We start from the raw sequence: 19,369 nt of genomic DNA on the forward strand, positions 1-19,369 counted from the left end.
ACAAGGGTCGTACCGTCGTGCTCTTGCAAGAGTTCTGGGGTCTTTGATTCGTACACAAGGGTCGTACCGTTGTGCTCTAGGGTCGTACCGTTGTGCTGTGGTGGTGCAGGATATAATATCAACCTTAACTTGCATCATGAAGTCACAGAGCAACTCAAAAACATGCTTGCAACTTGTTCATGCATCAGCAGTAATCACACACACACATCAAAAGAATTTATGATATGCATGAATATTCATGAGGAAAATGTTGTCATCTATAATGCAATGATTTCACTTCGATTTAGTGACTTCAAATGTATATTAATAATACTTTTATCTAAGGTAATGTTATCCATTTTATATGAACTTTAGACTAATCCTTTTAGGGTGTTATCCCTGTAAACAAGGCTTTTAATGTAATTAAGCTAAGAGGTCGTTAAACCTCACGCCATCTTGCGTCTAACTATTTTTCGTTCATTAAAGTAATTAATCCAATAGTTTATCTTCCAGCTCTGCGGCAATAAGGGTCTTATTCCACTATTATTAATCAACATTCTAAGACTTGCCATCTAAGTCAACCTACGTTGCTTCTGTGCACCAGCGTTTGATGAGTTTTTAAAGTTTATCTTGAAATAATTGAACAGTTGCTCAGCTAAGATGTATAACTGTCAAAACTATGATCTCTGTAGATAACTGATTGGACAATCAACATACATTCGCGACGTTGTAAAAAACTGAATATAATTTCCATAATGCACTGTGTATTACGTTAAATTTCAAAGTTTTTAAATCTTTCGTTCTAATTTTCGTAGGTTTTCGATATCAGTTATACCAATTGGTATGGTTCACTTTATGACATGGCTAGTGACGGTGGTAGGTGGGAGTGTGTGGCCATCATCATCAGCAGAGCAACACATCACTAAGCCAGGCCAGGAGCCGTCAAACATTCAATCTACAGAAATTGACAATCTGGTCGGAGCGGCCGGGGTTATATATACGATTTTTGACGGTTGTCGTAAAAAAATAAATTTCCCGTGCCCGTGTCTGGTCCACTTTGTGCATGAGGCGGCTGCCTCGCCCTTGACCTAGCTCTGGGGAGTGTTTCAGCCGTTGTAAACGCCCTCCGTTGCAACATGGGTGTATGGCTCCACCTCGGTTGTGAAACGAGTTTATCTCGCATCGGCCGCCATTATCGAACTCTCATAGAAAAATAATCCTATTCTTTATGAACGATTCGACGCCAGAGTTTTATATTCCTGGTCAAAATGGCGGTTGGTTTGGCAATATCAGGCGCTGTGTGATGTATATCGAAGAGATTTTGCATTAAGATAAGAAAAAACGAGGGGAAGGGATACATATATATCCTGTACGACAACTTTCGAGGAGGATCATCCGCTGCCAGACGACAAAATTTTGTCATACAGCATCTGCTGCAGCTGACCTGTCGCTCATACTGCACACAACCCAGGATCAAAATGTCTTACTCCAGGGTGGCAGCGTTGTGATGAAAGCGTATAGCTTCCTTCTCAGGGTCGAACCGTCGTACTTTAGGATCGAACCACCGTACTCAAGGTTTGTATGACCATTCCAGGGTCGTACGTCGTGCTCAACAGGCTTAACGTACTGCTGTTTGTCATACATGGTCTGCCGTGCGTTACGCCCTACTTATCTTGTAAGTGGTAGAGCGGGTCTGGAGTATTCCCTTATCAGCGGCTCCGGGGTCGAACCCCAGCCACACCCATGCCACCTGCTCGTCCAGTAGTTAACTAGGACGATGACATCACTACTTGTATTGCACAAAGAGCAACGTCCCGCATGAAGGGCTAATGAACTTGAGTTATATACAACGATAAAATAATGTTAACTGGGGGAGCGTCGTGATGCCTAGCCTGATTTCTATCTAATAACAAATGCCTGATAATCAACAGATGAATAGTAATTATAAGAACAATTGAAAACTTTACTTAATTTAGGAGTTGTCTCCCTTAATTTTCAGTATTACAGTTGGAAAAGGAGCAACGACACTATTTGCTGGCTGCAAAACACACACTCTGCGAACATAGTCAGCAACCAAACTGGCCAGCGTCTGAATGCAAACGACGCCATAACATTCACGTATTTCTTAGATTAATATGGAAAACGGTAGAATGTCAGGTAGTATGGTTAGTTAAATGAGGTTTTCCTAAGTTCTCTTGATTGCCTGGAGTTCTTTGACCCCACATTTCGCCAGATTCACATTTATCGTTACTAATAATACTCCAGATCAGGCTCCCCTAGTCTTAATTACTCTTAATGATAAGGCTTCCATTAATAAGCGTTTCCTGTAAACCCGTGATATAGTTTTGTGGTGCCCCTAAACTGGAACATGACCAAGAATATATGGAAATACTTTGATTTCTTAAGCATGATGGTACGACCCTTGAGCACGACAGTAAGACCCTTGAGCACGACGGTACGACCCTTGAACACGACGGTACGACCCTTGATCACGACGGTACGACCCTTGAGCACGACGATGCGACCCTTGAAAACGACGGTACGACCCTTGAAAACGACGGTACGACCCTTAAGCACGACGGTACGACCCTTGAACACGACGGTACGACCACTGAGTGTGATAACTTTTCACCCATGATGCTCGGAAATCGTAAGTCTCCAAAGTGAAGAATCTTACCAGGGATCAAAAGAAAGGATCTTTAATCTCCTATTCAGAGATGATGCTCAAAGAGAGAGAGAGAGAGAGAGAGAGAGAGAGAGAGAGAGAGAGAGAGAGAGAGAGAGAGAGAGAGAGAGATGCAATTATGAGGAACTTTAATGACAGTTCGCCAGAAACTTTCCTAATCGTCTATATATGGCGAGACCAGACCCGACGTGTATGGTAGAGTTTTGATCTCCACATGATGAGGAAGACAGAGCCAGGGTGGAGAGCACTCAAACCTGGCAGGCAGCACGTTTGATGATACCAGCGCCACAACACAAGCCACTCAAGGAAATATTAGAGATATCTCAAGTTCCTCACACTGTATACAGAAACCAACAGCGACGCGTATTAATACTACCCGGGAATTTGATCAAATTGAGAGAGAAAGTTTATTCTACAGTGCCAGGGTTTCTGTACGTAGAAGCAATAAGATGAAACTTAAAAGAATGTCATCATACCGAATGAGGAATAAAGTTAGTACAGATAATATATTTAAACACATTTATAGCTAAAACGATGGAAAAAACCCAAATAAGATGATTCAAAACGACAAATAAGATGGTTCAGAACGACAAATAAGATGGTTGAAAACGACAAATAAGATGATTCAAAACGACAAATAAGATGGTTCAAAACGACAAATAAGATGATTCAAAACGACAAATAAGATGGTTCAGAACGACAAATAAGATGATTCAAAACGACAAATAAGATGGTTCAGAACGACAAATAAGATGATTCAAAACGACAAATAAGATGGTTCAGAACGACAAATAAGATGGTTCAAAACGACAAATAAGATGATTCAAAACGACAAATAAGATGGTTCAAAACGACAAATAAGATGGTTGAAAACGACAAATAAGATGATTCAAAACGACAAATAAGATGGTTCAAAACGACAAATAAGATGATTCAAAACGACAAATAAGATGGTTCAGAACGACAAATAAGATGATTCAAAACGACAAATAAGATGGTTCAGAACGACAAATAAGATGATTCAAAACGACAAATAAGATGATTCAAAACGACAAATAAGATGGTTCAAAACGACAAATAAGATGGTTCAGAACGACAAATAAGATGATTCAAAACGACAAATAAGATGATTCAAAACGACAAATAAGATGGTTCAGAACGACAAATAAGATGATTCAAAACGACAAATAAGATGGTTCAGAACGACAAATAAGATGATTCAAAACGACAAATAAGATGGTTCAGAACGACAAATAAGATGATTCAAAACGACAAATAAGATGGTTCAAAACGACAAATAAGATGATTCAAAACGACAAATAAGATGATTCAAGACGACAAATAAGATGATTCAAAACGACAAATAAGATGATTCAAGACGGCAAATAAGATGGTTCAAAACGACAAATAAGATGATTCAAGACGACAAATAAGATGATTCAAAACGACAAATAAGATGATTCAAGACGACAAATAAGATGATTCAAAACGACAAATAAGATAAATAAACCTTTTTCTTTGGTTGACTGGTGACTGATAACTTGCAAACAGGATAATTGAAATCTTTGCAAATGGCATGACTGAAAACGGGAATAACCTAATTACCGCTGTGCTGTCAATGCCAAAGCAACAAACCCATGACGAGATTAGGTGATTATACCTAATCCGTTTGTTATCATTCACTGTTAGATTAATAAACTCGGCTCCTTCAGCATGTAACCTCGTCCAGGGTGGAGGAGTAGTTTTTCAAGTTTCATTTATGAATTCTGTTATTCATTTGCCATTTTTTTCCATCCTGTTCATATGGGATGAAGGGGAATGTTTTAAGTTTCATTTATGAATTCTGTTATTCATTTGCTATTTTTTGTTCATCCTGTTCTTATGGGATGAAGGGGAATGTTTTAAATTTCATTTATGAATTCTGTTATTCATTCGCCATTTTTTTTCATCCTGTTCTGATGGGATGAAGGGGAATGTTTTAAGTTTCATTTATAAACTCTGTCATTCATTTGCCATTTTCTTTCATTGTGTTCTGAAGTGTATCTCTCTGTGTTCCTCAGGTTCTGATGTGTATCTCTCTGTGTTCCTCAGGTTCTGAAGTGTATCTCTCTGTGTTCCTCAGGTTCTGATGTGTATCTCTCTGTGTTCCTCAGGTTCTGATGTGTATCTCTCTGTGTTCCTCAGGTTCTGATGTGTATCTCTCTGTGTTCCTCAGGTTCTGATGTGTATCTCTCTGTGTTCCTCAGGTTCTGATGTGTATCTCTCTGTGTTCCTCAGGTTCTGATGTGTATCTCTCTGTGTTCCTCAGGTTCGTCAGAACTACATCAAGCGACGGTTGGTCACCACGTACAAGGCACTACAACGCTTCTCCCAGTCTGAGCTCGACCTTGAGGCTGGAGGACTAGGTACCGGAGGAGTTAAGGTACGTACGGTACACGAGGGAGTGTGTACGGGTACACTTGCAGGTACATGGGCGATACACTGTTAAGGTACACAGCTTTAATACGGTGGGATCTGGTGCAGGTGGGTGATCTGGGGAGTGTTCACGTAAATGGGTTTAATACGAGGGGATGTCAGTGTATGTGAGTGACCAGGGAATGATCAGGTACATGGGTGCAGTGCAGGAGGAATGTTAGTATACATGGGTTTGATACAAGGGTTCACTGTACATGGGTGACCGGGGAAATGTTCAAGTACGTGGGTTTAATACGGGGAAGGGTCACTCCATGTTGGCATCACTAGGTGGGAGGCCTTCCTGTACGTGGGAGAGGGACGAGATGCCGGTCCAGGGTTCACGGGGAAAAGGAAATTGAAAAGGAAGTTGAAGGTTGGGGAGAAACTGGCCACCCATCTCCCAGCTGACCCCTGGCAACCGTCTCACTCCACCGACTCCCTTGAACTCTCCCTCCTCACCCGGCCAGCGACCACGTCTCACACGACACCAGTCACAAAGAATTAACCGCACATCACGTCTTGCCAACGAGACGAACCACAAACACTCAGCCACAAACCACGTCTCATACAAAACCACCCACAAAGAATCATCCACTGCCCACGTCCCGCTAACGAGACGAACCACAAACACTCAGCCACTAACCACGTCTCATATACGAAATCATCCACAAAGAATGAACCACCGACCTCGCCCAGAAACAGCTTCCGCCAACCACTGTACACTTTCTGCACGACGCTTCCCTCGCATCCTCTGCTCTGCATCTGCGTCCCTCAACCGTCTGCAACTCCAAGGCTCAAGTCAACCCTCGTGCCTAAGTGACTAAAAATAAACTTCAAAGAAACTATTTCTCCTTGTTCTTGTGGCTTTTTCTTGCTTTTTGTTGGAGATACAACTTTCCCTGCCACGGACGGCAGCTCTCGCGTGGCGAACTTGATGGGGTCTTGGGTCTTCCTTTAATACACGTTACAGATACGATGTTTTCTCCCTACATCTACCATCTTGTATTGTTGTATTGTGGTTGTATTCTCACTAAAGCCACTGTGATCATCCGTTGTATCATCGAAACCTTTAAAAGTACTGGTATTCACATCACGACCACACGACCTGTACGACCCTTGAGCACGACTCTACCCTGAGGGCAGAGGTACTATGGCCTGGTCTTTGACTTGACGGCTGAGGGTCAGGTCAGAAGCCAGGCCAACGCAGCCAAGGGCCGTGTTGTCGTGCTCAAAGTCTTAACACGTAATACCCAAAACACCGATGACGAAACGTGATCAATAATGAAATACGAAAATATTTACAAATTACGTTAAAGATAAAACTCCTCGAGGGCTATGGATGAATACTGAAAACTAAATATTAGAAATATCATACGTTCTTCACGTACAAGACTTCGTCATGAATGGTGTTCATGTTTGCCATGAACAACTTGACTGAACATGAACTGTTGCATAATACCAGCCAGGAACAGATTACGCCACCATGTCTCCATGTTCATCAATATTGGTATAGATGTGGGATTTACAAATGTTTCATCGGATATATGAATAATAATAATTAATAATAATAATAATAATAATAATAATAATAATGGTTACTGAATTTGCTGCAGGCTTAAGCACTACCGTCCTCACACCGTACCATCCCCAGACCTGGGATCTCTCTCTCTCTCTCTCTCTCTCTCTCTCTCTCTCGCCGAGCAATACACCCACCGTCCGTGCCCAACAATGGCTGACGTGCCCCTTGTATACTGATGGCTCTATTTGCATCTTAGAGCCGTAGATGGTGGGAGGCGGGAGGCCGCTGGGTTAACGGCACTCCATTACCATCTGCCATATTCATGGCCGGAACTCCCGAGTGCTTGCCTCTCAAGATATCCAACACCCAGTGGCTCCCTCTACCACACCTCGAGTGGGACTCGGGACCTTAAAGTCCGGGTTGTAAATCATGGTTATAGCACGTCCTCTCTCTCTCTCTCTCTCTCTCTCTCTCTCTCTCTCTCTCTCTCTCTCTCTCTCTCTCTCTCTCTTAACGCTACGACTACGGTAATTGCCAATTATAATATTACAGCCAATTTGCCACCATGCTTTACACAAGTAATATGGCGATGTATTATCTGCAGTGTGTGCAATATGGGGACACGATGTATCCCAAAAGGGAACTTGGTTTTTCATCTGAAGTCCCCCACATCTGATCGATTCCCCCTGGGACATCCCCGCTGTGGGAGGCGACGACGGGGATATAACGACCAGAGTGAGTGATGTCAGGTCGTCCCGTGAGGTCGTCCCGAGGTCGTCCTGCGTGTAAAAATCTCAGGAGAAAATGAGACGAGACAATAAAGACGGTGGGAGTAACGGGGTGTAATGATGACCAAGAAAATGGAAGAAACTTGAAACGAAAAAGATAAACGTTAGAGAAAAAGATGTGGCAAGACGTGAGGCAACGATACAGGGTGTAGAGATCGCAAGAATCTAGTTACAGAGAGCGCAGGAGTGGGTTCTGAGAGCGCAATGGTGGGTTCTGAGAGCGCTAGAGTGGGTTCTGAGAGCGCTAGAGTGGGTTCTGAGAGCGCAATAGTGGGTTCTGAGAGCGCTAGAGTGGGTTCTGAGAGTGCAATGGTGGGTTCTGAGAGTGCAATGGTGGGTTCTGAGAGCGCAATGGTGGGTTCTGAGAGCGCAATGGTGGGTTCTGAGAGTGCAATGGTGGGTTCTGAGAGTGCAATGGTGGGTTCTGAGAGTGCAATGGTGGGTTCTGAGAGCGCAATGGTGGGTTCTGAGAGTGCAATGGTGGGTTCTGAGAGCGCAATGGTGGGTTCTGAGAGCGCAATGGTGGGTTCTGAGAGCGCAATGGTGGGTTCTGAGAGCGCAAGGATCAGGAGAGGCAGAGTGAGCCATAAATTCCTGAAGGAACGTCAAGTGCAGGAAGTCGTGCGGCAGCGCTCCTGGCTCGTACACCTGCAGGGGGACTCACCACGGAAGGGGGACTCACCATGGAAGGGGGACTCACCACGGAAGGGGGACTCACCATGGAAGGGGGACTCACCACGGAAGGGGGACTCACCACGGAATGGGGACTCACCGCGGAAGGGGGGACTCACCACGGAAGGGGGACTCACCACGGAAGGGGGACTCACCACGGAAGGGGGACTCACCGCGGAAGGGGGACTCACCACGGAAGGGGGACTCACCACGGAAGGGGGACTCACCACGGAAGGGGGACTCACCGCGGAAGGGGGGACTCACCACGGAGGGGGGACTCACCACGGAAGGGGGACTCACCACGGAAGGGGGACTCACCGCGGAAGGGGGGACTCACCACGGAAGGGGGACTCACCAAGGAAGGGGGACTCACCACGGAAGGGGGACTCACCGCGGAAGGGGGACTCACCGCGGAAGGGGGACTCACCACGGAATGGAGACTCACCATGGAAGGGGGACTAACCACGGAAGGGGGACTCACCAGGGAAGGGGGACTCACCGCGGAAGGGGGACTCACCGCGGAAGGGGAACTCACGAAAGAATGGGGTACTTTAGACGGAACGAGAATTTCCTTAAGGGTCAGACCCTTGTGTGTAAGGGCGGTCATCCCGTCGTGCTCAAGGGTTGGACCGTTGTGCTCAAGGGTCGTACCGTCGTGCTCAAGGGTCGTACCGTCGTGCTCAAGGGTCGTACCGTCGTGTTCAAGGGTCGTAACGTCGTGCTCAAGGGTCGTACCATCGTGCTCAGGGGTCATATCATCTTCCATTTACCGTGTAAGATCTCCACAAATACTGACTGTTTCAAGCAACCACATCTTAACAACCCTTCACAACCAGGCCAACCGTCCCAGCCCAGTTTATTCTACAACACAAGGCTTTGAATAAATCCATTCACTTATATACTACAAGATTACGTTTATTCCATGAGGCGGAGTCTTACAACCCAGTACTTTATCTTACTTCAAATTTTGCAGACTTCCAATAAAAGTAAAATCTCTCTTATCTGTCCATTAACCTAGATCTTTCCTTAAGTCTCTTTAAAGGCTTGTGTGTGGACCAGATTCACATTACTTTCAAACATCTTATCCTAAATGTTCAACCAATATGTGTTAGCTTAACCCTTGTATATCAATATACTTTAACCTGATCATTTTCATCTCAAGTCGCATTTTACTCTTATTAGTCCGACTCAAATTTGTGATGTTTTACCCTTTTGAAATTACGTGAGACTCAGGCAAGATTTACATATATTTCCATCTGTGGTTCTTCATTAACTGTTAATGACGGATAAAACTAATCCTTTAAGGTATAGAAGCCATTAAATTTCTTCTTTTGACTCTACGTGCTCTCATGCAGCGGCGGGGCATCGCAGCTCTCGTAATCTGTGGGATTACGCGGGTCATCCATTGCATACAGCTAATCCACTCGTCTTCTGCGTCTCCTTCAGATCGACAGCGGAGGCGTGACCCTGGTGGTGCCGCCGAGGCAGCCGGCAGCCCAGGACGTCTTCAAAATCATCAAGAAGGAGGTGGAACTCCCGGCGACCGCCCCACCTCCCAGCCAAGTGGCGGCCGCCCAGAACAAAAACTTGAGCCTGACGGCGCGGGACGTGGAGAGAGATCGAGGTCGACCCCTGACGAAGTACGAGAGGAACATGATGATCTTCAACTGGCTACAGACGCTCGAGGAGACGGCCTACGACATCATGTCATGAAGGACGAGGAAGAGGGGGTGGAGGGAGGCGCAGGGACACGACGTGGAAGATGACGACGAACTAGACGACCTAGTGACGTGTGATATGATGGATTTGTGCACCTGATGAAGGTGGTGAGCGACGGTGGATGGAAGGTGTGGGAACTCGAAGGTGTAACTTGATGAAGAAACAGACGAAGTAGAAAGCTTTGTGGATTTGGGTGTTCGAGAGTAAGAAATGGCAGGGGAAATGTTAGATATGGCATGAAAACGCCCAATAACAAAACCTGATGGTCTATGACCAGGTTATCTGCTGGAGGACAGTACATGGGAAGGCCAGATAACACAAGACCTGATGGTCTATGACCTGGTTATCTGCTGGCGGACAGTACATGGGAAGGACAGATAACACAAGACCTGATGGTCTATGACCAGGTTATCTGCTGGAGGACAGTACATGGGAAGGACAGATAACACAAGACCTGATAGTCTATGACCAGGTTATCTGCTGGAGGACAGTACATGGGAAGGACAGATAACACAAGACCTGATAGTCTATGAGCAGGTTATCTGCTGGAGGACAGTACATGGGAAGGACAGATAACACAAGACCTGATGGTCTATGACCTGGTTATCTGCTGGAGGACAGTACATGGGAAGGACAGATAACACAAGACCTGATGGTCTATGACCAGGTGATCTGCTGGAGGACCTTATATGGGAAAGTCGGATAATAGAAGACCTAATGGTCTTTGAGACGAGGTTATCTGCTGGAGGACAGTACCTGGGAAAGCCAGTGTGACAAGACTATCAGATGGAGGACACTACGCCAGAAAGCCAGATAAGACCTGGAAATCTCTGACCAGGTTATCTACAGGAGGAGAGAAATAGTATTTCGTAAACTATAAAGAAGAAGACGTGGGTAATATGGCATCTGGTAAGTGATAATGTTCAAGAAACTGTTCTGCAGTGGTATGCGTGTACGATTTCAATCATACGACACACTGCTGGGGACCGATCATGTAGAAAAATGAACAGTGAAAGATATGTAGGGGAAAAAAAGGCAGAAAAATGTTTGGAAAGAGACGAACGAAGAGAAAAATATTCATAAACGCACATTCAAAAAACAAGTTGACTTTTTTTTTTATTTTTTAAAGTGGACTGAAACTTTTGATAGAAATTATGAATCTAATGGTCTCTTGCTCAGGACAGAAAACGACGGTAAATCACTTGAGGAATGCAGGGAAAACAGAAGACAGACGGCTGTACAAATATGATGTGACGGGTGACGCTAATGTGACGCTCTTCTTGATGTGATTAGTGACACGTGTGACGTAACTATGGTGACGCTAACGTGGGATGTTCCTAGTGTGACGCATCTGGACGTATCTTTGGTGACGTTAATGTTATACACGTTCGTAGTGGGGTACGCCCACGGTGTCTGACCATGTGACGCAAATGTGAAGTTTTCAGTAGAATTAATCATACGTTTAAAGAAAATAATTACAATAAATTCAGCATAAAAAATTATGGTCATAGATACATTGCTGGAAACTATTTCACATAAAATATTGATAAATACCGTTTTTCTATGCAGTTCTTGAATCCAGAGTAAAAATTTAAGACTAAAAATCAGAGTCGGGAAATAATTTCATCAATATTTGTGATCACGAACGAACATCATCAAAACACAACCCATAACAATGTATCATTGTCAACTGATGGTCATTAATTTCTTAATTATTCGTACACAGTAGGACGACAATGGCCCATTGAGTCGCGGCGAAGGTAAAGAAATGGTCAAGTCAGAAGCGGAAGGAATCGAGACATTGAAATATGGTTCATAGAAGGATTGTAAACACGAGTATAAGGTGTGGGACATAATGACCTAATCCTCGTCCCATGCTCGGCAGGTTATATCCCAGAGAAATTTTCTGGGACACCTGAGGATGTTGACTGATGAAATGGTGGTGTTGGGAGGCAGAGAGAGAGAGAGAAAATGGGAAGAAGGCGTCAAACAGATGGAGAGACAATATCACCCAGACAAACCAGGCGATGGAAGCAAAGATGACAGATGACGGAATCCAACTCCATTGGTTTACAACGTCCTGAAAAAAATATATTGGTCTTAAGATTTCTTTGAAGCGTAAATTGCGTGTGCGCACAAGGGCGAACAATGGTAGCACACGGGCGTGTACTAAGTACTGAGGAGACCTTGGATGTAGTACTGAGACGACGCCAGTTCGGCAATTAAAGATTAAAACCCTTAAACAGAGATACATCACCAAGACGAAGAGGAAGCCTAAACAAAGACACAACGTTTACGTCACCATCTATTATGTCGGTCGTCGACAATCGAGACTTCTCCATCCCCCGACGTGATGGGAGTTTTCTCCTACAACTTCCTGGCCTTTCTCAGCAGACACCAGGGAAGAACAGCACAATAGCCAGTCGTGTCTGTTTCCTGTGTTCAGCAGAAAATATATATATAAGTGTGTGTGTGTGTCAGTCGCTTTGAGGATGTTTTAAACGAATTATCTGCTGGTCTTAAAACGCTCCAGCCAATTCTAAATCCCATGGTATGTTCTTATAAACAAAGGTCCTCTCAGGAATACTGAAATGCATGTGTAGCATGCCCTTAAGAAGCTCAATGACCCTTAAATTTCCCGATGGTGTGAAGGGAGGAGGCCCTTGGGGCTGCTGGTTGTGGGCCCTTAATTACCGAACGAGTGATTCGTAGTACAGTTGATGATTTTCCTGTGGTCATATTTCAGGCACTTCTCTTATCGTAGGCGTTCGCGCGCGTATATGTACAGTTGTAAGGGTGCGTACGAGCGCGCGTAAGGTAAGCGTATACTTGTGCGTAGCCATTCGGAAACACAGACAAAAAGGCTGCCACTGTAAGTGTATAAAACGCGTGTTACACGAACAATCCCATACTGACTCTGGTTACCTGTCGACAGTAAACAAAAATATCACAGTTTTGAAAACGGGAGAAACTGAAGAGGTGAGGGAGAAAAAAAATGGGGCGCTGACGGGCGTTCTATAATGGAGCGAGAACCAGGTTAGACAGAGGAAAAATTGACATACCGCCTGAGGACTTGGAGGAGGCTGGATAATGGAAGGGAATGTTGCGTAGACGGGGCCACAGAAAGGTACTAAATATAGACAGAAATGGCACAAAGAGTGAGTGATTACTGTGGGCATGAAGAGGATTACCTCCATCACTTTATATTTCTTGAAGACTTGAATGAACTCTACCCTGCTCCCGGCGTTACAATATAGAACCACCGTATATAGCTTTATAGATCTACAGAGTCTATATCTTACAATCAGTGTCTTGAGAGACAGACAGACAGACAGACGACGTGTGTATTTAAGTAGATCACAAACAGATTTACACTGATGTAAGATCACGCTGAAGTATATGAAAAGTAAATGTACTTATAATATAAGTAGGAAGACACTTGTGTCTGTAGTGCCAAGGTAAAGTGATTCAGCTGACGACGATAGAAAACGACCTGATGGTTGAGGACCAGACACTCGGCAACCACACAGACGACCACGACTCAACCACCGACCCTCGAGGACGACCCCAGACTCAACCATCGACCCTCGAGGACGACCCCAGACTCAACCATCAACCTCGAGGACGACCCCAGACTCACCCAATAATCGACCCGTTAGGTCGATGTGGCGCACCGGCGGCAAGAAGCACGAGGTATGACCCCCTCTGCGCTGAGGAGAAAATAAAACACGCCATCTTAGCAGCTATCATTCTATGTTGCTTCTATAGAAGAATCGTGTAAATATATATATCTTATGTGCTTACCCCTCCAAATAACTATATTGACCTGCAATTGGGTGCTGGTACCCTTAAAGGTCAATGTTATGATACCATGACGATGGCAGAGTACAATGTTGGATCAAACATATGGGAATAGTGATGCAATGACAGTGATGTGATGGTGAGAGATAGTGATAATAGTGATAAGATATACACTCGGCTCCACCAGTGATGGTGAGAGGCGTGTCAGAACACAGATCTTCCTGTCCACTTATGTAATGCATTAGTGTATCATGCTGACCAATACTGTAATACAGTGGTGTATCATGCTGACCAATGCTGTAATACAGTAGTGTATCATGCTGACCAATGCTGTAATACAGTGTGTATCATGCTAACCAATGCTGATTACAGTGGTGTATCATGCTGACCAATGCTGTAATACAGTAGTGTATCATGCTGACCAATGCTGTAATACAGTGGTGTATCATGCTGACCAATGCTGTAGTACAGTGGTGTATCATGCTGACCAATGCTGTAATACAATAGTGTATCATGCTGACCAATGCTGTAATACAGTAGTGTATCATGCTGACCAATGCTGTAGTACAGTGGTGTATCATGCTGACCAATGCTGTAATACAGTAGTGTACCATGCTGACGAATGCTGTAATACAGTAGTGTATCATGCTGATCTATGCTGTAATACAGTGGTGTATCATGCTGACCAATGCTGTAATACAGTATATTCTGTGCTGGTGACGAATACATTTCTCCAAGGTGGAAATAAATTTTCTAAAAAAATGGGGAATATTGGAAGAAATTGTAAATTCCATATCCGGATGTTAATTGAATGTAATGAGGTCATGTCTTTTGTTTGCATAATATCCACAGATGATTAGATTTGTGTGAGTATACCCGACACACATATCGTGGGGGGTGTGTAGGAGTATGAGAGAGAGAGAGAGAGTATACCAGTGTACAGCAGGTGTGGCGGCCAGAGTTCTTATACATATGTATCACATGTATACCTGCCTCACTCATGCCAGCATCGTCTTCACAAATGTAATCCGTCTTTTTTGAGCTTTCACACGTCTGTTTTCTAACCAGTTGCTTTGTATATTATCGAGGTTGGCCGGTCAGGGACCCCCCCTGGGGAACACCTCTCTAACTCGAACACTATGGCTAGGGGGTAACGAACCCCCTGTGTATATATAGTCTTTTCGTCAACTTTGATACACATTCCTGTGTACTTCATCCCCCAGTTAACCTCACAGGGTCCAGCAAAATGGTTTGGATTATCATGATGTAACCTCGGAAATCAATCACAGGTTCATGACCGGGGTTTTAATGACTCATTTAAGATCTTGTTGTGTTATTAACGGTTGTAGGATGGCATTTGACCCACACAAGGCCAGGTTAGGAGAATTTAAGATTGTAAAATCAGGCGCGCTAATTCGTGAGCGTGCAATTCAAGATTTTACGATTACACCACAATTCGTGAGGGACAGAATTACACCACAATTCGTGAGGAACAGAATTACATCACAATTCGTGAGGAACAGAATTACACCACAATTCGTGAGGGACAGAATTAAGATTTCGTGATGACACCACAATTCGCATCCATGTAAATACACGAACGACTTTGGTGAAGGTGTCGTTCATCTCCCTTCAATCCCACGTACATTGTCCACATATAACCGCTCGTCCTGCAACAGCCAGGACCAGGGTTCGCATCCCTGTCAATGCCGAAGCACAGACTAGCCCGACTGGAGTCATGGACCCTCGTCTGGAAGAGCATTTACGCCGCAGGGCAAGGGACAGGTTAACGACCCTCCAGCACGACCGGACGACCACTGGGCAGCCTGATAAACGTGGCCTTTGACCTGACCTTTTAACTAGCTAGGCCACCATACCCAAGGGTCGTGTCGTCATTATCAAGGGTCGTTATCTTATATCTAAAACCTGATGGATAGCACTCTCTCTCTCTCTCTCTCTCTCTCTCTCTCTCTCTCTCTCTCTCTCTCTCTCTCTCTCTATCTATCTATCTATCTATCTATCTATCTACCTACCTATCTATCTCTCTATCTACCTAGATAGATAGACAGAGAATCTATATATACAAAGCCATATGTTCGAGTCGAGAGGTTAACCCAAGGTGTGATACGTATACACAAACCCTGTTATATCTGCTTTGTTGCCCAAGAAATTGTTGAACATTTTATATATACACAGTATATATGTATATATATATACATATATGAAAATATAAACTTGGAGCGGAAAATCCATTCCAAGATTTATCTCACAACCACTGCCTTCCGGTGGAAGCCATTTCTATCTAGAATATACAACCATTCCATGTATGTATATATATACATACATACATACAAACATATAACGTAGTGTGAAACCTATCAACGCTGCCTGCTCTGTGATTGGATTCTGTCTTTAATTTTGATATATACGTGCGATTGCCAGATGTACATATTATTTTTCAGTCATATGTGTGCCCGATATTTTTCCATGATGTTCAGAAGTATGTACTGCAATATATCTCCTGACACTTGCATCTCTCCTGTCGCCGTTCATATCAGCTAAACTGAAAGAGTAATTATTAAAAGGAGTATTATACCACTAGCGCTCAAATTGTCACTCGAAAAGAGGCGTACACAAATAGGTTGATTAACCTGCCGAGATGGATTACGCTCTTCAGTGGCTGCAAGTTCATAAAAAGAATCGTGTCGCGATGTATATGATTATAAGATACATTCTGCGGCCATATTTTAATCTGGTACACACGCTTGATGATGGACACACCACACACACACACACACACACACACACACGCATACAAACACACTCCAATCTAGCACAAACATGGACTTCATGTGGTGTAAACCAACAGAAGCCAGAGTGTCCTGACATTGAGCGAGCGTGGAAGGTTCTCCTGGTGTTACGCTTTGGCTCAAATTGTCATAGTTTTATGAACAGAGGCCAGGTTACATGGGCCAGAATTCCATGGTATATTTTCGAAGAACCTCCTGGCCTAGAAGCAGCGCTGTGGGTGGGTGGCTGGCTGGGTGAGAAGCAGACTGGTTTGTCGTGTGTGTGAAACATGGGCCATAGACGTAGTGGGGATGTAAAGTGATCTTAGCGTTGTTCTGAAGAGGAAAAGGTGTTGAAGATTACGACAGTGATGTAGGACGTTTGGTAATAAATTCCCTCTAGTGATGCTGACCAGTGAGAGCGTCTATGACCCACACATGCTATCACTAGCCTATCCTAACTTGTGTACACAAACATAATCATGACAGCTTTTCCCAGTAACGGGAGACACGAAACCCTAAATTTCTGACGATTATTCAGTGACAAACTGTGTACATTAATCACCACTGATTAATTCAACATATACAACTTGACCACGACTGTTATTTGATCATTTTTTTTTTTTTCGTGGAAAATTTCAGTTATTAAAACCACTCAGCTTTACTAATTTACCAGTCAACCCGTGAATAATTACGTTATCTTTATACCACGAAGATATTCAAGATTTATCACCCTTATATATATATATATATATATATATATATATATATATATATATATATATATATATATATATATATATATATATAACCTTGATTTTCTATGAAATAAACAAATATGGCTACCTATCAAAGTGCAACATACAACTAGTTATATATATATATATATATATATATATATATATATATATATATATATATATATATATATATATATAATGATGCAGGCAGATCCAGACTATTCGAGCGAGCGAGGCGTCAGGTGCATCTCAATAGCTGGGATCAATAATACACGCCGGACGCCGATGAGGGGGAATGATGAGGGTGCTGGATGAGGGAACGAGGAAGGGAAGTCGAAGAGAGATGAACAGCGACAGAAATAGGTTAGGGAAGGCGTGGAGGATGAAAAATGACACACAAAATAAGTCTTGAAAATCAAATCTCAGTTTTGAGTTCCTTGGCAGAGCAATAGAGTCCCTTACTCCAGCTGAAAATACTCAGATTTATAACCGGGAGTTGAACGATAAACTGGAGGTACACACATGAAAAGTAATAACAAAATTGAGGAAGATAATGACGAAAACAGTTGCTGTTCTCTGGGAAAAAAATAATATACGTAACGCTTTTCCATCAATACCGAATTTCCAAACTTCCTCACAGAACAAGGAACTTAAATTACTAAAAAATGATGACGTAAATCAATAATAGAATCAATAAAAATCATTTATCAGCAGAGATGACTTCCATATTCACCAGAAACCAGCCACACCTCAAACCTGTCGTGCCCGCCCCACCCAGCCAGCCAGCGCGTCGCACAGGCCAAGCCTAGCTAAGCTTCGCTCCCAACCTCCTCACTACGTACGTGCCCAATAAACACAGCCATATTTTTGTCTTCGCTAAAAGATGATTTATTCCCAACGATCTTGCCATCTGAGCCGCGCGTGTGATCACTGTCCAATAACCATAAGCCAGCTGAGTCATAATAGCCTATATCATTGTCAGAAATACTGAGGAGGTAGGTGGTGGGAGGGCCAACGCGCAAGCCGAAGTATTTCGATGTTGCAAGCATGCGCACTACCCAACCTCCCTCCCAGTCCTGTATATAGGAAAGTCTGCTCTTAGGCATAACCCTCCTCCCCATTAAGGCGCACCGTCGCTGGTCCTGTCACCAATAGATGCATCTTTGATGTGCGTGCCTCTTGCTAACTCTGGGTTACCTGAACGTGGAATTCTGGCTAGGTCGGTGGCTGAACTTTTAAAGGGGGGGGGACATGATTGTGAGTGTGAATGATAACAGAGAGATCACTACGATGGAAATATACATATATAAATATATATATACCTATTTTTATGTAGTGGGGGGTTTTATGACACTACGAACTGTAAAAAAAAGAAAGTTATATTCGTTCTTTACGTACTGTAAGGTAATGTGTGGGGGGATAATGCAGCTATGGTTGTGTGACGGAATTGCATTTGTCCACTGGCCAGTGTTCCTTCTATCCTGACCCAGAGACAGGCTAGAGGATGGTCAGGCCCAGCTATTCCTTGTGCTGTGACTAAGCAGACGATTATTTTCGATACTTAGTATAATGTCTGGTATCAGCAATATGCTATATTTCATTTTATTGATCTTTTTGTGTTACGAACTTTTGAATAAAAATATTAATGTTCTTGTGCATTTTTTTGCCTTACTCCTTCGCCTAAACTCGAGATATCAAAACCTAAATCAATAACACGTTACAAATAGTTGACACTAACAGTAAATTATTTAATAAATACACAGCATATATATATATATATATATATATATATATATATATATATATATATATATATATATATAAGCTTTGTGACTTATTACCTACAAGAGGCTTTGAACACATCCCATTCTCAGTAATATATGAATCAAAATCTGCTTAGTGAAATGGTCCAGTATATCTCGCCTGGATCTAGATGGTGCATCATGATTTCTGCTGGCCTAGTCCCAACCAGGTGTAGTCGAACAGAGTACCTAAGTTTCCAAGTTGATTACCAGAACCAGAACGCCAACTTGTCAGTCCAGCAAGCAAGCAAGCATGAAGCTGGAGGTACATTTTTGATAACGTTGACCTTGACCTGATGTAATTAACCTCCACCTGCCACACGTATATCAATAATGGTCGATGTTCACCTTGTGAACAATCGACTCCCAGTCGACCAATATATTAGACCTTCAAGAATCCATGTGTTCGACCAACATCTT

General features: G+C 43.4%; 1 protein-coding gene and 1 long non-coding RNA gene across 21 annotated transcripts in view; one reads left to right on the forward strand and one right to left on the reverse strand.

The window, feature by feature from the left end:
• The window catches only part of LOC139745723 (uncharacterized), a 107,405-nt gene extending 88,608 nt beyond the window's left edge, over positions 1-18,797 (forward strand). For all 20 annotated transcript variants that reach the window (XM_071656189.1, XM_071656184.1, XM_071656187.1 and 17 more), the window contains exons 5-6: positions 4,974-5,087; positions 9,545-18,797. In XM_071656189.1, the coding sequence (XP_071512290.1) occupies positions 4,974-5,087; positions 9,545-9,811 (381 nt within the window). In that variant the 3' untranslated portion in view covers positions 9,812-18,797. The remainder of the gene's footprint in view (positions 1-4,973; positions 5,088-9,544) is intronic.
• The window catches only part of LOC139745724 (uncharacterized), a 95,552-nt gene that overhangs the window by 51,153 nt on the left and 25,030 nt on the right, over positions 1-19,369 (reverse strand). The gene's annotated exons all lie outside the window — the stretch shown is intronic.

This window comes from Panulirus ornatus, chromosome 62 (assembly GCF_036320965.1).
Source record: "Panulirus ornatus isolate Po-2019 chromosome 62, ASM3632096v1, whole genome shotgun sequence".
Taxonomy (NCBI): Eukaryota; Metazoa; Arthropoda; class Malacostraca; order Decapoda; family Palinuridae; genus Panulirus; species Panulirus ornatus.